The following is a 21393-nucleotide window of genomic DNA, read 5'->3' on the forward strand; positions in this document are numbered from 1 at the left end:
AAAATGCAGATCTTGTTGGTGAGTGCTGACTGATGGTAACACAGTATTGACACCTCATATACAGAAGTTTGATCCGCTTCGATCCCACATTCACAGCTCTGATGTGGCAGGATTCCACAAACTCAGCTCTGACCTAAAGAGGTTCCACAATTACAGCACAAAACTGTCATAAATCCTCTATTTCACTTTCTATTTGTCAGAACTCACAATCCCAGCAACAAGAAAAAATTTACACAGAACCATTACTATAGAACATGGTGTCCAACCTGGGGTCTACAGACTCCTGGGGGTTTGCAGAGCTGGTGGCCGTGGTGGCAAGGCCACTTGGAGCACTACATGCTGATAGGCTGACTAGTCAGCCCATCAGCATTCAGAGAGTTTTTTCTCTGATTGGTCCATTTGATTGATTTATTCCATCTCATTGCTGTTGGGCAGAAAAGTCTATGACCAACAGCGAGGATTGAACAGCGGGAGCTGGTGGCAATCAGATTGATGCACTTTGGTGTAGAGTAGAAATTGTAACTGATCCCTTTTAATGTGCTGCAACGTCTAAACATTGATGCTCAGTGGTAATTGATGTGCATTTACAAAAAACACAAAAGGTGAGCATCGCGGCACAAGAAATTACAAGACAAATGGCATGTCAGCACTTATTGCAAGGGGATAAAAGCAACTTACTACGGATGCTTATATCTGAACAAAAAAAAATAGTGGACAATCTCAGCAGGTCTGACAGCATCTGTGGAGAGAGAAGGGAGCTAATGTTTTGAGTCTGGATGACTCTTTTTCAAAGCTGGAGAGAACTGGAAATAGGATCAGATTTATACTGTTGTGAAGGGGGGTGGGGTGCGTGGAGCAGAGGAGCTGGACAGAGGGCCAGCAAAATGGAGATTGACAAAAATGCCGTGGACAGAAAGACAAAGGGAATGTAAATAGTTTTCATCAAACCAAGAGTATGCTGATAGTGGCATCTTAAGAAATCAAAATGTGGCAAAGGATAGCTAGGAACAGGGAACAGATGGCCCAAGTGGGGTGGGGGGGGGGGGAGAGAGAGAGGAGGGACAATGGTGAGGGGGAAAAACGGGTCGATAGAAGAAATGAAAATCAATTGACTGAAATAAAAATGGAGTGAAGGTGGAGGAGAGAGTTCACAGTCTGAAGTTCCTGACCTCAAAGTTAAGTCCGGAAGGCTGTAACGTGCCAATTGGAAGATGAGGTGCTGTTCTTCCAGTTTGCACTGGGCTTCACTGGAACATTGGAGCAGGCCAAGGACAGACATGTGGATGTGAGAGCAGGACGGTGAATTGAAATGGCAAACGACAGGAAGGTCTGGGTTCTGCTTACGGACGGACCGAAGGGGTTCTGCAAAGTGGTCACCCAGTCTGCGTTTAGTCTCTCCAATGTAGAGTAGATCGCATTGGGAACAGAAAATGCAATAGACAGATTGAAGGAGGTGCACCTCACCTCAAAAGTGTTTGCGCCTTGGATGTTGAGCAGGGAGGAGGTAAAGGGGAAGGTGTTGCACTTCTGCGAATCCATGGGAAGATGCTGTGGAAAGAGGGTGAGGTATTGGGGGTGATGGAGTGGAGGACCAGGGAATCCTAGTGGGAACCGTCCCTGTGGAACGCTGACAGGGGGAGTGATGGGAAGATGTGTTTGGTGATGGCATTATTATGGAGTTGGCGGAGGATAATTCTTTAAATGTGGAGGCTGGTGGGTGAAAAGTGAAGACAAGGGGGACCTTATCCTGGTTCTGGGTGGTAGGAGAAGGGGCGAGGGCAGAGTTGTGGGAGATGGGTCGGACAGCGTTAAGAGCCCTGTCGACCACAGTGGGTGGGAAACCACGATTAAGGAAGTATGAAGGCATGTCAGCAGTGCTGTTTGGAAAGTGGCACAGTGGAACAGATGGAAGAAACTAGGAGAATGTAAGGAGTCCTTACAGGATGTGAGATTAATATTAAGGGGCCATGGGTGGGTGGCTTGGTCAGGGGTTAATGCGAGGGGGCCATGTAGCTGGCGAATGTATTTGTGACTATGTCCGCTTTCCTAATATATAGACATAGATATTGCTAGGAAACAAACTTGTTTACATTTGATTTCTGTATTTGCACCGATGTTGGGACAAAAAAGGGACATTGGTATTATGAGAATGCTTGGGGTTCCCCAATGCGCTTGGGTCGTCACTAGGGGTTCCGCAGCTCGAAACATTTTGGGAAACCCTGCTATAGAAAGTTTTAAAAATAACCGAAGAATAGACTGAAAGGTTAACAAGGATAGTAACAGAAATTAGAACTGACATCACGAAAGACTGAACAGGGCTAGACTCTTTTCCATAATTACCCCCTGCTACGAACAAACAGGATTCCACAATTCACAATTACCCCCTACTCCGAGCCAACAGGATTCCTCAATTACCCGCAGCCCGAGCCAACAAGATTCTGCAATTACCCCCTATCCCGAGCCAACAGGATTCTACAATTATGCCCTACCTCGAGCCAACAGGATTCTACAATTCACCACTACCCAGAGTCAACAGGATTCTACAATTGACCCCACCCCGAGCCAACAAGATTCTGCAATTACCCCCACCCCGAGCCAACAAGATTTTACGATAACCCCCCACCCCGAGCCAACAGGATTCCACAATTAATCCCCACCCCGAGCCAACAAGATTCTACAATTACCCCCTATCCCGAACCAACAGGATTCTACAATTACCCCCCACCCCGAGGCAACAGGATTCTACAATTACCCCCACCCCGAGTTAACAGGATTCTACAATTGACCCCACCCCGAGCCAACAGGATTCTACAATTACCCCCAACCTGAGCCAACAAGATTTTACGATAACCCCCCCAAACCCGAGCCAACAGGATTCGACAATTACCCCCCATCCCGAATCAACAGTATCCTACAATTACCCCCACCCCGTGCCAACAGGATTCTACAATTACCCCCACCCCGTGCCAACAGGATTCTACAATTACCCCATCCTGAACCTACAGGATTCTACAATTACCCCCTATCCCGAACCAACAGGATTCTACAATTAACCCATCCCGAACCTACAGGATGCTACAATTACCCCCTATCCCGAACCAACAGGATTTTACAATTACCCCCACCCCGAGCCAAAAGATTCTACAATTACACTCACCCGGGCCAACAAGATTCTACAATTACACTCACCCCGAGCCAACAGGATTCTACAATTACCCCCTACCCCGTGCCAACAGGATTCCACAATTCCCCCCATTCCGAGCCAACAGGATTCTCCAATTACCCCCCCACCCCGAGCCAACAAGATTCTACAATTACCCCCCACCCCAAGCCAACAGGATTCTACAATTACCCCCACCCTGAGCCAACAAGATCCTACAATTACCCCCACCCCGTGCCAACAGGATTCTACAATTACCCCATCCCGAACCTACAGGATTCTATAATTACCCCCTATCCCGAACCAACAGGATTCTACTATTACCCCCACTCCGAGCCAACAAGATTCTACAATTACCCCTCACCCCGAGCCAAAAGATTCTACAATTACATTCACCCCGAGCCAACAAGATTCTACAATTACCCTCACCACGAGCCAACAGGATTCTACAATTACCCCCTATCCCAAGCCAACAAGATTCCACAATTCCCCCCCATCCCGAGCCAACAGGATTCTCCAATTACCCCCCCACCCCGAGCCAACAAGATTCTACAATTACCCCTCACCCCAAACCAACAAGATTCTACAATTACCCCCACCCCGTGCCAACAGGATTCTACAATTACCCCATCCCGAACCTATAGGATTCTATAATTACCCCCTATCCCGAACCAACAGGATTCTACTATTACCCCCACCCCGAGCCAACAAGATTCTACAATTACCCCCTATCCCGAACCAACAGGATCCTACAATTACCCCCACCCTGAGCCAACAAGATCCTACAATTACCCCCACCCCGTGCCAATAGGATTCTACAATTACCCCCACCCCGAGCCAACAAGGCTCAACAATTACCCCCTATCCCGGGCCAATAGGATTCTACAATTACCCCCTATCCCGAGCCAATAGGATTCTACAATTACCCCCTACCCCGAGCCAACAGGATTCTCCAATTATCCCCTTCCCCAAGCAGCCATGATCCCGCAATCCCCTCCCAAACCCAACCCAACCCAAGTCGACTGGATCTCACAATTAACCAATCTCTCCCTTGAGCCAATGGGGTTAAACCCGAATCTAATGATTTTGCAATAAACTTTGAATTGTCACCATTTGCATCAATTGGCAGGGAGTAATTAATAAAGGACTTGGAAAACTGGGATTATAAAATCAGGATTGGAAGCTGCATTCAGCCCATATTTTGCTGTAAATGAGCGAGGTCAGTGCTGTCTGGTTCTGTGCCCCGCCTCTGATAGGTATGTTTTTGAGCTTTACAGTCAGCAATGCCTGTTGCACTCACAGGCCTGCAAACTGCAGGTCAAGGGAGGTCCGGAGAGCCAGTCGCTTTCCCAATTAGATTTTAGCTTTTAATCAGTAAGAACTCAAATTATTGAAGAAAAGCAGCCAGAGATCAGGGAGCGTCGGGTTTCCTGGCAGTGCCACCTGAGGCTTAGCAGTACAACCCACATCCAGAAGGTTGTCCCAACCCTACCAGCTTCAATGCCAGTGGCAGTACCACGCCCCACTCACAAACAGGAGCAGGGTGCCCTCGCACGACTGCACAATACAGCAATCTCCTCGCTAATTAACACAATGAATGAAAGGAAAGGCAACTCCCAAGTGGTGTGATTGCTCCTATGTGCACAGGGTTGCATATTCAGTGCATGCACTGTCAAAACCATCGCAAGCACAATGGTACAAAGAAAACTTCCGTGCTTCAGCAATTGTATGGGAGAACACAGGCAAGCAACAATTTAGGAACAGCAGCCGAGGAGATCAGCGCCTGCCAGCCAGAGACAAGTGCAACGTTAAACAAGTTGTGGCAATTTAAAAAAACAGTAGCTCAATAATTCAGGCAGCATAATGTGCATATAAGGGAGGGTGCAAAGACTTCTGACTGCGTTACATTGCACACAGACTTGGGCTTGCTGCTGCAAGGATCTGACTGCTTTGAATGATTCAGGGCCACCCACAGGCAGCCATCAATAGCTCAATAATTCTCAGCAAATTTCATTAATTCCAGGCTGCAGACATCTGCCTCCTGCCAGTCCTCCCATCTCTCCCCCCCCCCCCCCGCCCAGCCTCAACCTCTCTGAGAAAAGATGCTCACCGGCAGCAGCCGAGGTACAAACAAGCGATGACCCATCCCTAGCAGATCCAGCAGCCGGCAGGCATACTCGTTCACCATCTTGTGGCCGTCATCCTGTGTTTCTTGGGCTTTGGAGCGGGGGTTCTGCACTGCCGAGAGGGAAGGGGCGGAACAGGGAAGCCCCTCTTCTGTCAGGAGGAAGCAGGACGGATCCAGTTTGCTGGTTCAGGAGTCAGAGCAAATGGGAGAAATTGGTGGTGGCGGCTGGGGGCGGGGGTTGTTAATTCAGCAGTCTTGCCCCTTCCACTGAGTTAGCATTGAGCTTGTTGGCATGGTGTCGTCGGTGAAAGAATGACAGCACTTTGGAGATCCACGCCGAGGAGCTGAGGCAGAGCTGCTCCTGCTAATGTAGTCGGTGAGCTCATTGCCTCTGGCTGTAAACGTGAAGGCTGCTGTTCCCAGCGTTGCTGTGAATGTGTAATGAGGCAGCCAGTGAATGAGCATGCAAGCCCATGCCTCACGGGAGCTGTTTGGAAACGGGAGAGGGTTGTGCTGAGCCACCTAGGCTCCCATCTGGCTCAGCCTCTTTGACATGCTGACCACCCCCTGCAGACTGTTTTCTTTGCTAAAGCTGCACAGCACAGCTAACAGTCAGACTCCCATTGTTCAGCAATCCAGCCTCTCTAACACTCCAAGCCCTCCTTTATTCCCATTCCGTAGGTAAATGCAGCACATACTAAACCGGACTGCCAAAACTCCCAGATTTGTGGCTGTTGTTGGAAGTTTTCACTGTAATGGGACCTCTCATTTTTAAACCCTCATGTATTGAGATTATCCCTGGGAACATAACATCAGGTTATCCTTAGGCACTAAGGGCAGCACAGTGGTGCAGTGGTTAGCACTGCTGCCTCACGGCACCGAGGTCCCAGGTTCATAAGAACATAAGAACTAGGAGCAGGAGTAGGCCATCTGGCCCCTCGAGCCTGCTGCACCATTCAATGGGATCATGGCTGATCATTTGTGGACTCCGCTCCACTTTCCGGCCCGAACACTCTAACCCTTAATCCCTTTATTCTTCAAAAAACTATCTTTATCTTAAAAACATTTAATGAAGGAGCCTCTACTGCTTCACTGGGCAAGGAATTCCATAGATTCACAACCCTATGGGTGAAGAAGTTCCTACTAAACTCAGTCCTAAATCTACTTCCCCTTATTTTGAGGCTATGCCCCCTAGTTCTGCTTTCACCCGCCAGTGGAAACAACCTGCCCGCATCTATCCTATCTATTCCCTTCATAATTTTATATGTTTCTATAAGATCCCCCCTCATCCTTCTAAATTCCAACGAGTACAGTCCCAATCTACTCAACCTCTCCTCGTAATCTAACCCCTTCAGCTCTGGGATTAACCTAGTGAATCTCCTCTGCTCACCCACTAGTGCCAGTACGTCCTTTCTCAAGTAAGGAGACCAAAACTGAACACAATACTCCAGGTGTGGCCTCACTAACACCTTATACAATTGCAGCATAACCTCCCTTGTCTTAAACTCCATCCCTCCAGCAATGAAGGACAAAATTCCATTCGCCTTCTTAATCACCTGTTGCACCTGTAAACCAACTTTTTTGCGACTCATGCACTAGCACACCCAGGTCTCTCTGCACAGCAGCGTGTTTTAATATTTTATCATTTAAATAATAATCCCTTTTGCTGTTATTCCTACCAAAATGGATAACCTCACATTTGTCAACATTGTATTCCATCTGCCAGACCCTAGCCCATTCACTTAACCTATCCAAATCCCTCTGCAGACTTCCGGTATCCTCTGCACGTTTTGCTTTACCACTCATCTTAGTATCGTCTGCAAACTTGGACACATTGCCCTTGGTCCCCAACTCCAAATCATCTATGTAAATTGTGAACAATTGTGGGCCCAACACTGATCCCTGAGGGACACCACTAGCTACTGATTACCAACCAGAGAAACACCCATTAATCCCCACTCTTTGCTTTCTATTAATTAACCAATCCTCTATCCATGCTACTACTTGAAAATTGAAAAGGTAATTAAGGAATATGTAGGTTTCAACTGTACGGGTGAGGTGTAGAAGGCAGTTGTCTGGGAGGCTCTAAAGGCGGTGGTGAGGGGTGAGGTAATTTTGTTTAAGGCCAGGGTGGACAAAGAGGAGAGGTTGGAGCGGCAGAGGGTAATAGATGAGATGCTGGAAGTAGATAGGAGTTATGAAGATGGGTTCCCAGCGAAGCTGGAAAAGAGGAAGGAACTACAGGCGAGCTTCGACCGACTGTCTACCAGGAAGGCGGTGCGCCAACTGAGACGAGCAAGGGGTGCAGTTTATGACCATGGAGATAAGCAGGGCGTATGTTAGCAGGTCAGCTCCAGAGGGAAGCAGCGGCAAGGGAAATTCTTCAGGTGAGGGATAGGGCAGGGAAGTTGGTGGTGGCTCCGGAGCTGATTAACAAGGTTTTTGAGGAGTTTTATGAGAGGTTGTACAGGTCAGAGCCACCTGGGGGAGACCGTGAGATGCAGGAATTTCTAGATGGGTTGGAGTACCCAAGGCTAGCGGAGGGGGACAGGGCTACATTAGAAGGAGCAATAGTGGAGCAGGAGATAAAGGATGCGATTGGTAGGATGCAGTCGGGGAAGGTGGCAGGACCGGATGGGTTTCCAGTGGAATATTATAAAAATTCAAGGATAAGCTGGCACCCCTGATGGTGGGGCTGTTTGAAGAGGTGATAAGGAAGGGGGTGTTGCCACAAACCTTGGGGCAGGCATCGATTTCACTCTTGCTAAAAAAAGATAAGGATCCGACGGAGTGTGGGTTGTATAGGCCCATATCACTTCTGAACGTGGACGCAAAAGTATTGGCGAAGGTACTGGCGGGTAGGCTGGAGGAGTGCCTCCTGAAGGTGATAGGTGAAGATCAGACGGGGTTCGTGAGAGGGAGGCAGCTTTTTTCGAACATTAGGAGGGTTTTGAACGTCACTATGGCACCGGCGGAAGGGAAGGAGACAGAGGTGGTTGTGGCATTGGACGCCAAGAAAGCGTTTGACCGGGTAGAATGGGGGTACTTGATGCCAGTTCTGGAGAGGTTTGGGATTGGACCAAGATTTGTGAACTGGGTAAAGCTACTATATAAGGAGCCGAAGGCGAGTGTCCACACAAACAACATCAGCTCCAGATACTTTTCTGTCCACTGTGGAACGAGGCAGGGATATCCTATGTCCCCCCTGCTCCTTTTGGAAGAGGATAAGGCACCACTGGAAGGGATCAAAGCAAAGTGGGAGGGAGAGTTGGGAGAGGTCTTAAAGGAGGGGGTCTTGTGTGAGGTGCTCTGGAGAGTGAATGCCTCCACCTCATGCGCAAGGTTGGGGCTGGTACAGCTGAAGGTGGTATACAGAGCACACCTCACGAGGGCAAGGATGAGCCGATTCTTTGAAGGAGTAGAAGATATGTGTGAACGTTGCGGGGGGGCGGGGGCGCTAGCCACGTTCATATGTTTTGGTCCTGTCCAAAAGCGACAGGATTACTGGAAGGAGGTTTTTAGGGTCATTTCCAAGGTGGTGCATGTGAAACTGGACCCGGGTCCTCGGGAGGCCATATTCGGGGTGTTGGACCAGCCAGGGTTGGAAACGGGTGCGGAGGCAGATATCGTAGCCTTCACCTCGTTGATCGCCCGGAGGTGGATCCTGTTGGGATGGAGAGCAGCCTCTCCACCCTGTGCCCTGGCGTGGCGGGGGGACCTGTTGGAATTCTTGACTCTTAAGAAGGTTAAGTTTGAACTGAGGGGAAGGATGGAGGGGTTCTACAAGTCATGGGCAATATTCATTATGCACTTTCAAGAACTGGATAACATCGAACATTAGTTGAGGCTGATTTAGCTCACTGGGCTAAATCGCTGGCTTTTAGAGCAGACCAAGGCAGGCCAGCAGCATGGTTCAATTCCCGTACCAGCCTCCCCGAACAGGCGCCGGAATGTGGTGACTAGGGGCTTTTCACAGTAACTTCATTGAAGCCTACTCGTGACAATAAGCAATTTTCATTTAATTTCATTTTCATTTCATGGGTGGGAGGGTTGGGGGGGAGGGGGGCTGTTTGTATTAAGGGTGACTGTGGGTAATCCCCGATTCCTTTTTGTCATTTGTTTATGTAAACATGCAGGCCAATGTTTGGGGGTTGGTGGGAGGATGGGATCGTTGTTATTGTTATGGGGATTGACATATTTGTTGCTGATTATTGTTTATTGTTGGTGGGTGTAAATTTGGGAGAAAATGTGAAAAAGGAGAAAAATATATATATTTTTAAAACAGAGCGCACAATAATTAATAAAAAAAGCAATAGTGATATCAGGAAAAATCTTTTCATACAGCGAGTGGCTCGGACTGGAACGCACTACCTAAGTATGTGGTGAAGGCAGATTCAATTGAAGCATTTGAAAGGAGGTCAGGCTGTTGTCTGAACAGGAAGAATGGGAAGGGTTATTGGCAGAAGGTGGGAAGGGGTGCTCGGAGAGCTGAGAGGGCAAAATGGCCACTTTCCCTGTAACAGTTCTGTGATTGCGATCTGCCGTCGTACTACGACAGAACTAGGGAAATCGAGCATCAGAATTGGGAGTGTAAAGCAGAGTGAAATATATATTTTAGAAACCCCATTAAGGATTGTTTAGAGATCATATAATCAACGGTGCATTCGGCCCATCGAGTCTGCACCGGTCCTTGGAAAGAGCACCCCAATTACACCCATGCCGCCACCATATCCCTGTAACCCAGAAACCCCACCTAACCTTTTTGGACACTAAGGGCAATTTTGCATGGCCAATCCACCTAACCTGCACATCTTTGGACTGTGGGAGGAAACCGGAGCACCCGGAGGAAACCCACGCAGGCACGGGGAGAACGTGCAGACTCTGCACAGACAGTGACCCAAGCCGGAATCGAACCAGGGACCCTGGAGCTGTGAAGCAACAATGTTAACCACTGTGCTACCGTGCCAGGTTGGAAAGGCTAAGTTTTCCAGCATGGTTTTCCAACAGGCCACGGCAACCTTGATGAAAGGTAGCAGCTATCAATGTTTCCACAATTGCTAGACTGAAACAAATTACAACTTAATCTTGTAGATATAGATACGGTTAGGAAACCTTGTAATACCACAAAGGGAACGATGGCTCTGCCCTCACTATTGACCATACCACATAATAATGGAAAATTGAAGGAAATCTATTGTCTAGAATCAATGGGGGCAGCACGGTAGCATGGTGGTTAGCATAATTGCTTCACAGCTCCAGGGTCCCAGGTTCGATTCCGGATTGGGTCACTGTCTGTGCGGAGTCTGCACGTTCTCCCAGTGTCTGCGTGGGTTTCCTCCGGGTGCTCCGGTTTCCTCCCACAGTCCAAAGATGTGCAGGTTAGGTGGATTGGCCAAGCTAAATTGCCCTTAGTTCTGGGTTGGGTTATGGGGATAGGGTGGTGTGGACTTGGGTAGGGTGCTCTTTCCAAGAGCCGGTGCAGACTCGATGGGCCGAATGGCCTCCTTCTGCACTGTTAATTCTATGTAATTCTATGTAATTAGAAAAGGGGACCTGTGAGTGATTTATTTTCATCCTTCAGATGATAAGTGGATGATTTGGTGATATGCTCTAGAAGAATGCATCACCCTGTAGATTCAGGATAGGTGCAGAGGGTCCAGAATGTACCTTTCGGTGACTACTCATTGGTGGAGTACGGAGTCAGCTTATCAAAATAAGATTAGATACCACGTCACCACTTGTGGGGGTGTGATTGGTTCCAAACAATTAGTCCTTCCTTCTGCCTGACCCCTACTGAAATGACATGGGTGGGAGACCACAATCCTTAAATGGGTCCAAGTTCGCAATGTGACTGAGAAACTGAGGTCAACTGAGAAACAGGTCAACATTTCATTTCAGGCAGAGGCTATGTTGGCTGATGCCCAATTCCTTCACTATCCCTACAGCTGATCCAAATACAGTATTCACATAGCACCTGGCAGAGTCGAAGCAGGGCAACAAGGCAGATTAGCAACAAATAGAATTAGAGGATCGAGTGGCGGAATTTAGTATATAATGTGGGAACACACCTATGATAGCACATAACCGCCTGACTGAACTGTTTTTACTTTCTTGATGTGTTGGTTTCAGTGTGTGGGGCAGCAATATCATATGTATAACTATAAATTTGCATAATTGATTAAGCAGGGGAGGAGGGATCAGACATCACCCTCAAGGTGGGCATGATGGAGGAATATTGAGGTTGACAATAAAACAGACATCTTGCTTGGATGCATTAATCAAGGAAGTTCAGCAGGCAATTGAGAAAGCAAATGGAATGTTGGCCTTTATCTCAAAGGAAATGGAATATAAAAATAAGGAAGTCCTGCTAAAACTATACAAGGCACTAGTTAGACCACACCTGGAAAACTGAACAGTTTTGGTCTCCTTATCTAAGGAAAGATATTTTGGGGTAAAAGCAAGGTCTTTCCAATCCAAGCGAGGGAGCAGGAGATACATTGGGGGAGATGTTGTTCAAGGTGGTGGGATTGGGGGGGGGGGGGAGCTTTCAATAATTGGGCATCCAGGTGGTGCGGGAGTGGGAGCAGCTGCACAAGCTGAATCTGGCTCTGTTGGTGGAGCAGATGAAGGGAGACTTTAGAAGGTGGGATGTGCTTCCGTTGTCACTGGCGGGGAGGTGCAATCAGTGAAAATGACGGTCCTCCTGAGGTTTCTGTTCATATTTCAGAGCCTTCCTATTTTTATCCCCAAGGCTTTCTTCAAGAGCGTGAATGCGATGATATTTGGGTTTGTGTGGGCAGGTAAAACCCAGCAGGTGAAGGTGGTGGTGCTGGAGCCGGGTCGAAGGCTGACCCTACCAAATTTTATAAACTATTATTGAGTGGCAAACATAGCAATGGTCAGGAAGTAGGTAGTGGGGAGGGGTTGGTGGTTGAGGGGGCGATGTGGGAGCTGGTGGAGGCGGTCTCATGTAGGGGCACGAGTTTAGGTGCATTGTTAACGGCGGAGCTGCCGTTCTCGCCGGCTCGGTAATACATAAGCACGGTAGTAGTGGCTGCCCTGAGGGTGTGGGGAGAGTGGCGGAAAGTATGGGGTGGTGTGGGCACCAATTTGTGGCAACCACCGATTTGCTCCGGGGGGACTGGATGGGGGGATTTGGGGGTGGCAGCGAGCGGGCTGGGATCGAGCGGATTGGGGATTTGGTTATTGATGGAGGCTTTCCGTGTTTGGAGAAATCGGAGGAGTTCAAGCTGTCTGGTGGGAATGGGTTCCGCTACTTGCGGGTGAGGGGCTTTGCACGAAGGCAGGTTTCGACCTTTCCGCACCTGCCGCCCCAGGGGGTACAGGACAAGGTAGTGTTGAGAGTGGGGGAGGGGAAGGTATCGGAAATTTATAAAGAGCTCATGGACTGGGAGGGAGCCCCGATAGGGGAAGTAAAGTGAAAGTGGGAGGAAGAGCTGGGTGGGGAGTTGAGTTGTGGGAGGATGCCCTAAGTAGAGTCATCCCGTCCTCGTCGTGTGCCAGGCTTAGCCTGATACAATTCAAGATGGTCCACAGGGCGCACATGACTGTGGCCCGAATGAGCAGGTTCTTTGAAGGGATGGAGGATAGGTCTGGGCGGTGAGTGGGTGGGCTCGCGAATCATGTCCACATGTTTTGGGCGTGTCCGAGGCTTAAGGGGTTTTGGCAGGGATTTGCCGATATCATGTCCACGGTATTGAAGGTAAGGGTGTTTCCAAGTCCAGAGGTAGCGATTTCTGGTGTCGGAAGATCCAGGAGTCCAGGGGACGAGAGATGCTGATGTTTTGGCCTTTGCCTCCCTGGTAGCCCGGAGACGGATCTTATTGGCATGGAGGGACTCAGAGCTCCCAAAATCGGGGCTGTGGGTTAGTGACATGGCTGGGTTTCTCAGGCTTGACAAAATCAAGTTCGCCCTGCGTTTGCTCGGAGGTGGCAGCCATTTATCGACTTCTTTGGGGAAATTAAGCTGTCAGCTGGGGTGGGGGGGGGGTAAAGGGAAAGAGGGAGGCACGATGATAAGGCGGGAAATGGTTAGTGAGAAAGGAGGATTGGGGAATTGTGTATGTAAGCCATGTTAGCTGGTTTGGGTTGTTGGTTGGGTGGGCGTTGTTTACTTTGTTTTTTATTCCTCTTGAAAATTGTTAAAATTATAAATGCCTTAACAAAAACATTAAAAAGAAAATAATAATCTTGTTTTGCAAGACCAGAAAGGTTTAAGGGGATATGGGGTTATGGGGAGAAGGCAGGAGAATGGGCATAAGAAATATATCAGCCATGATTGAATGGCAGGGGAGACTTGATGGGCCAAATGGCCTAATTCTGCTCCGATGTCTTATGGTCATCCTGCATCATGAATCATTCTGAATGCTTTAAAAGTGGAAGATTACTCGCTCAACACAAATACGGAACCTAGATACCTCAAACCACAAGACAGTTACAATCTGTCAGTCAGACTCCCGAAAGATAGTAAAACAATAGTTCTGAAAAACCACTAACCTGAGCAACAATGATGGGGACAGATAAAACAGTTAAGGGAAAAACCAATGACCTTGCTGGGTAACCACCTGGAGATTTGTAAAAATAATAATTCTATATAGAACATAGAAAAATACAGCACAGAACAGGCCCTACGGCCCACGATGTTGTGCCGAACCTTTGTCCTAGATTAATCATAGATTATCACAGAATTTACAGTGCAGAAGGAGGCCATTCGGCCCACTGAGTCTGCACCGGCCCCTGGAAAGAGCACCCTACCCAAGGTCAACACCTCCACCCAACACTAAGGGCAATTTTGGACATTAAGGGCAATTTATCATGGCCAATCCACCCAACCTGCACATCCTTGGACTTTGGGAGAAAACCGGAGCACCCGGAGGAAACCCACGCACACACGGGGAGGATGTGCAGACTCCGCACAGTCAGCGACCCAAGTTGGAATCGAACCCGGGACCCCGGAGGCGTGAAACAATTGTGCTATCCACAATGCTACCGTGCTGCCCTCAAGAACAAATAAATCTACACTATATCATTTTACCGTAATCCATGTACCTATCCAATAGCTGCTTGAAGGTCCCTAATGTTTCCGACTCAACTACTTCCACAGGCAGTGCATTCCATATATAAAAGGGTATACTTGACTAGAACTATATAAAAAGGCCAAACCATGAGGGAGAGTTGCAGAGGTGTCTGCTGGACCGCACCTTCTATCCAAAGGAGCAACAAGGTAAATTTGTGGGAGATAGGGCTGGCCAAGGAACCAAGAAGGAGAAGAGAATTTGAAGAAGAACCTAGGCATCAGGTGTTTCATGAGGTGAGTAGGGAAGAAGCAAGTTCATACAAAGAATTCCACATAATGCCCATGTGCATGGATCCAATTCCGTGCATTTACCATTGAAACGGAAGAGACTGATAACGAGAACACAAGTTAAGGATTTTCAGGAAATAAGCAGAAAATCTCAGGCCCCTAAAATGCAGGAAAATCATTGGAAAGATAAGGGGTGGAGCGGTGACCACTAGCCTAGTCTACGCGACTTGGCGACCCTCAACTTGGAAGGAGTACCTACAGGAAGGAAGTTAAAGCCCTGTGGCCAGCGGACATAAAAAGTAGAGCTGCAGACACAAAGAAGCTCTGCAGTCCGGGAACACCAAGAGAAGAAATACGCTATTGCTGTAAAGAAGACCGGAGAACTTAAGACAATCCACACCTAGCTGCAGACAGAAAGCAAAAGCAGAGGAGTACAGAATGTGTGAAGAGAATCATAGAATTTACAGTGCAGAAGGAGGCCATTCAGCCCATCGAGTCTGCACTGGCCCTTACAAAGAGCACCATACTGAAGCCCATGTATCTACCCTATCCCGTAACCCACTAAACATTTTTCGGACACTATTTCAGCATGGCCAATCCACCTAACCCGCACATCTTTGGACTGTGGGAGGAAACCGGAGCACCCGGAGGAAACCCACGCAGACACGGGGAGAACGTGCAGACTCCGCACAGACAGTGACCCAGCCGGGAATCGAACCTGGAGCTGTGAAGCAACTGTGCTAACCACTGTGCTACCGTGCTGCCCGAAGCAAGTTCTCTGCAAAAAGGTTGCATGAAGAGCAAAAACAATTCCAGAAGATCTTGGGCAAGGGGTACATGACTGAGCTTAGTGGGACAAAATCGTAAAAAGCAGTGCAAATATGAGAGGCATGTGAAAGGGCTGAGAGTTTGCACCAAAAGAGCAGATCCAAAGATATGCAGGATTGGCACTTAAGTGTCCAAAGGTTAGGAGGGGTTACGGCGATAGAGCACGTGAGTGGGCCTTGGTAGGGTGCTTTTTCAGAGGGTTGGTGCTGACTCAATGGACTGAATGGCCTCATTCTGCACTGTAAGGATACTATGATTTCTATGATCGTGAACCAGGTATTGTTGGTTGGTCGGTCAATCGAAAAGGAACTCTGGAAAACTAAGCCATCAGGGCTGATGTGACCCAAGTCATAGAGGGTTCACAGGCAGATGCCAAGTCGGGTTTAACCCTATACAGGGACCTCCGATGGAATTTAGCTGCAGGTGAATGCAACTCGAGGCTGAATCGATTGAGTGAGAGCTTCTCCGTACCAGAGGCCAAGTTGGAGAATTTTGGAATTGCATGTGATGCCGACTGTGTGGAGTGTGTCCAGGTGCTTGTGGTTGTGTAATAGGCATTTTTGTTGTATCGACTATTAAAATTAAATCAACTTTTTTTACTTGAGGAATCATTTGCCTGTTAACTCCTTTTTGATTTTTTTTTTAATTTAGAGTTACCCAATTATTTTTTTCCAATTAAGGGACAATTTTGCGTGGCCAATCCACTTAACCTGCACATCTTTGGGTTGCGGAGGGTGAAACCCACACAGACATGGGAAGAATGTGCAAACTCCACACAGACAGTGACCCGGGGCTGGGATCGAACCCGGGCCCTCCGTGCTGTAGGTAGCAGTGCTAACCACTGTGCTGCCCCCAATTTGTTTAACTTACTTTAATGTAAGTTATAAAAAGTGAAATCTTGAGGTTCAGTCGGTACATTTAATTATTTTGGTTTATGATGCTGGAATTGCAACAGTCTCAAAGGCACTGGTGCTACCTGCTTCAACCACCCCATGTATCAATGAGTTCTAAATTCTCATCACTCTGTACAGAAATTACCTTTTTTTTTTAGTTGATCAGTTTGTCTTTATCTTACAATTATAACTCTTGTTTTGAACTTGGCTACAAGTAGAAATATTCTTGTGTTCTAACCCTGCCCTGATATAGTCCATCATAACATCATCCACTGTTTCTGAAACAAATATGGGAACATTATAAAACCGTTATGTTAATTGCATCAGGAAGATCTGTGACAGACAGTAGGCATCCCATACTCGTGTGGAAAGCTATTATCCCCAACTTAAACCAGTTGGGTCACACCTAATGAAACATCACAATGCAGCCTCTCTCCACTTATGTGGAAAAAAATCCCAAGATAGGTGTGGAGGTGGGAAAGCCATGCCCCAGTGATCCAACGAGAACCACAAGGCCCAACAATTATCAGGCTGTATTAACCGAAGATGGGGTAGGGGAGAGTGAGATGTTCAGACACCAGCACCATTCCAATTGGTAAGTGAATGTAGGGAGCATGAGAAAGGTATAAAAATAGAGAGCTTCTTAGACTGGTCAGACAACTGATAGCTCAATCTCGTCTGAAAAACAGTACGAAGTCTTACAACACCAGGTTAAAGTCCAACAGGTTTGTTTCGATGTCACTAGCTTTCGGAGCGCTGCTCCTTCCTCAGGTGAAGGAGGAAGGAGCAGCGCTCCGAAAGCTAGTGACATCGAAACAAACCTGTTGGACTTTAACCTGGTGTTGTAAGACTTCGTACTGTGCTCACCCCAGTCCAACGCCGGCATCTCCACATCATCTTCTGAAAAAGATTACGATGTCTTCTAGCCTTTATAGATGCAGGAGATTCTCTGCTAGTTCACTTCGGTGTCTTTCTTCTGTAACATTCTTTACCTAATAGGTGCAGATAGGAATCTTAAAAGGTACAGTGTATTTGGATGAGTAAAATACTGAGTTAGCTTGTCTTTCTTAAGGGGTTAATAGATAGGAAATGCTGATGTATGACTTAGATGATGTGGTAAGACATCAATCATGTCTTAGACGAGAGCATGCGAGGGCGATTGCAGTCATGCCTAGGAGCAAAGTGCCTACTCTGTAACCTGTTTAGATGTAGTACTAATAAATAAGTATTAAGTAGATACCAAAATTTGTCTAGTCAGTCTACTAATCAAGTGTCCCAAGATAGAAGGATCCAATCTCAGAGCATGTCTCACTCAAGGGTGGACACTCAGAACTGTTGCTTAACGTGTGAATGTAGGAATGTGTTATAGATTATATTTTATATTTTGTTTTAGTAATGTTATTAAGAACCTTAGTTTATAATACATACAGGTAGTATATCGACTAAAATTGTAATTAAGGTGTCAAAGGCGAGGTAATCATGGATTTTAACCATTTACCTGTTTATGGGATGGCTAATAGAATATTGTTTATGTTTTGGAGGTTCTCTGGGATGTCAATAATTAATGAGGGATGGTGTTTAGTCCTAGCTAAACAGATCATGGGACTTGTAGTGGGATACAGATGTGGGATACAGATGATGTAATTAATGGGAGGAGCCAGGTCTGTCTGTGGTTTTGGCCGTTTAAAAAAATAATCTTTATTGTCACAAGTAGGCTTACATTAACACTGCAATGATGTTTCTGTGAAAGGCCCCCAGTCCCAACATTCCAACGCCTGTTCGGGTGCACAGAGGGAGAATTCCGAATGTCCAAATTACCTAACAGCACATCTTTCGGGACTTGTGGGAGGAAACCAGAGCACCTGGAGGAAACCCACGCAGACACAGGGAGAACATGCAGACTCCGCACAGACAGTGACCCAAGCCGGGAATCGAACCTGGGACCCTGGCCCTGTGAAGCAACAGTGCTAACCACTGTGCTACCATGCCGCCCATAGGATTAGAGTCTAACACGACAAAAGGATTTTCTCTCTCAACGGCAGCACAGAGAACAAGTAACCCTGATTGCTAACTTTATTTATGAGTGGATTTTGAACTGTATTGGGCTGCTTTGTTGGCATGTATATAGCGGCAGCTGTAATTAGCAAGTTATATAGTGGCAGGTGTAAATAGTGAGTTAAAGTTTTTCCTATTATTTAAGAACTGTAACTGTTAATTGTAAAGTTATTTCTTTGATGTTAATGTGGTCAGTTCTGCATTTAAATTAAACTTTGTTTTAACATAAGAGATACCTATTGATCAGAGTCATCACACCTGAGGTGAAGTATCCTTTCCTCAGTTTTATGAGTTACAAATTGTTTGGGGTTTCTAATCCGGTATCCTAACAAACTTTATAAGTGTCCGAGTTGAGAGTGAATCCAGTTTGGATCATTATTTGTGTGTAAGGTGGGTTCAGTTGAAACAAAGTAGCAACGGATAATTGCAGCAAAAATGTCTAATTTTTCAGTACTCCAGTAGATAATGCCCATCTCTGAGAGGGTATTGGTTCAACCAGGCCATTCGTAAGGATCGAAGTCATGCAAGATTTGAAAGTTGCCAGTCACCTGTAGACTTGAACTACTTTGTGGACTGGCTACACAAACTGGAAACGTGTCAGACATGAAGGGAATTTATTTTGGGATATCTAATTTGCAGCCTTAAAATATGATCATTGCTTAGTTAATACTCAGCACCGTCTGTGTTGTAAGGATCCACCTGTTAATTCCTGTTTGTCCCTTGTTTTTTCCTTAAATTTCTGTCATTTGGCTATTTCAAGTTTTGTACATGGACAATTAATGTACCTATGCCTTTAAGATGGACTTCAACGTTAATTCGAGAGGCTGGTAAACAGATGGTTGACCTCCGACCCTAAGACAAATCAGGATGCAATGTTGTGGTCTGATATCAGCGATGATGGACTTGGTTGGTGGCCAATGAGCGGTCTCAATTGACAGCACCTTTGCTGATACTTGATACTCATTGGTGCTGACTATTCTAGAATGTTTTGCAGAGTCAGTAGGATTGGCCTTGATTTCAGTTTTAAAAATCCAGCAATAGAGAAACTCCTCTGCTGGAGCTCTCTTCAAGAAAATTGATCCAGCCAGCTTTTCCTCTCTATCCAGCCTGAGTGTGTTTAATTCCTGAAGGCAGAGCTGGAGGGAACTCATTGGGTTTCACTCACTGAAATGTTAACAGACCTCTCAAAAATCCAGCGGAAACTGCTTCTCTGACGCTCTGTTTTTCCTCAGTCAAGCCGGGAGACATTTTGGTGAGTTTAGATGCCAGATAAGTTTAAAACACAGGCTGAAGCTGGGGAGAAGGTGAGACCAAGAGTCGTAAGAAACAACTGTCCTGAGACTGTTCCTCTGAATGAAGGCCCAGGGTAATAAAAGTTAAAGTGGCTCCCCTAACACTACAGCCTGGAAACACTGAATGAATGTTCCTGCCAGAAGATCCTCACTAATGATACACCAGTGGCTTCAATCCCTAAGCATCCTTGGAGGCCAGCCTGCTGCAGCGACTTCAACAAGGACACTCATCTCTCTTTTCATAATCCCTGTTATTTTACCCCTCCCTCTGGGTGTGTCTGTCTTGTGTGTGTTTGGGTAGAGGGTGGGATGGTAGAAGGGAGGGGGATGTAGTAGATTAGCTGGCTGTTATTATTATTGCATATTTCAACTTTGTTCCTCACAGCTTGTATTCAACTTACAAACCTGGACACTTCAGGTGGCAATTATGAAGGAGTAGGTTGCACATTTGGTGACTCCCGCTCTGGTCGGACCTTTGTCCCCAATTTTTTGTAGGATTTGATTCGGAAAAGTGATGGTGGATGCAATTGTGAAGAGAAATCCTACATCGGTGCATGGAGAGGTGGACCAGAAGTGCTCGCAAAGGAAGAAATAGGCGAACAGAGAAGGCTTGGGCTGAGGCTGCAGCGGGAGAAAGCATGGCGGACGACCGGGGTCCTGGCTCGACGACCCAGCGGCCGACGGAGCAGCTGATGCAGTTCATACAGGAGGGCTTCGCCAAGCAGAAACAGGAATGCTTTGACCTGATTAAGGAATCGATTGCGTGGCTGGAACTTAGACTGGATGCACAAGATCGGGCGATCCAGAAAGTGGAGAAGGCACTGACTGAGCAGGAGGAACACCAAACAGCAGTGGAGTTGGAGGTGGGGATGCGGAGAGACCAGCAGAAAAGGCTCCTGGAGAAGGTGGAGGACCTAGAGAATAGGTCCCACCGGCAGAACTTGAGAATCGTTGTCTCCCAGAGTGATCCGAAGGAACGGACACAGGGGCATACATAGCGGGCATTTTCGAGAAGTTACTGGGGGATGGGACGTTCTCCCAGCCCTTGGAGATGGACAGGGCTCACAGAGCGCTCACGAGGAAGCCGCGTGTGGGGGACCCCCCGAGGGCAATGGTGGTGAGATTCCACAGGTACCTGGACAAGGAGTGTATTTTACGGAGGGCCAGGCAGACACGGAGCTGTAAATGGGAGAACAGCATCCTGCGTATATATCAAGATCTGAGCGCGGACATGGCCAGGAGAAGGGCAGGGTTCAACCAGATAAAGTCGACCGTTTTCAAGAAGAAGGTTAAATTTGGACTGTTGTATCCGGCCCGTCTTTGGGTCACTTATGAGGAGCAACATTTTTACTTTGAGTCGCCTGAGGAAGCGATGGACTCCGCTAGAAGGAAAGGGCTGGTAGCGGACTGAGGTCTTTGAACTTTGCTGCAGCGCTCATATTAAAAAAGGTTTTTGTTTTTGGACGTTATCTGTAATGCCTTCTGTATTGATTTGGGGCCTGCTGCAAAGCTGTGCGAGTTAAAATTTGCATTTGCACTGATGGGGGATGGAGGTGTGCATGTTAGATGTTGGATCTTCTGTTTGATTTTCTGTGTGTTTTTTTAGGGCAATTGGTTTGGGATTGTTTTTCTTTTGCACATGTGTGTCCGAGCCGGGGGGGACGACACAATAGGGGCGCCATTGCGGGGGCCACCAAGCTAACTGGGCAGGC

The 21393-nt window shown here is 47.3% G+C and overlaps 1 protein-coding gene across 4 annotated transcripts in view; it reads right to left on the reverse strand.

Annotated features, from left to right (window-relative positions):
* rabgap1l (RAB GTPase activating protein 1-like) overlaps positions 1 to 21393 on the reverse strand; it is a 934074-nt gene that overhangs the window by 133649 nt on the left and 779032 nt on the right. The window contains exon 1 of one of the 4 annotated variants that reach the window (XM_072511774.1): positions 5271 to 5794. The exons of the other annotated variants lie outside the window; for them this stretch is intronic. Within the exon in view, the coding sequence (XP_072367875.1) occupies positions 5271 to 5348 (78 nt within the window). The 5' untranslated portion in view covers positions 5349 to 5794. Of the gene's footprint in view, positions 1 to 5270; positions 5795 to 21393 lie in introns of those variants that run through there. 4 annotated transcript variants of the gene reach the window in all.

The sequence above is a fragment of the Scyliorhinus torazame genome, chromosome 7 (assembly GCF_047496885.1).
Source record: "Scyliorhinus torazame isolate Kashiwa2021f chromosome 7, sScyTor2.1, whole genome shotgun sequence".
Classification (NCBI taxonomy): Eukaryota; Metazoa; Chordata; class Chondrichthyes; order Carcharhiniformes; family Scyliorhinidae; genus Scyliorhinus; species Scyliorhinus torazame.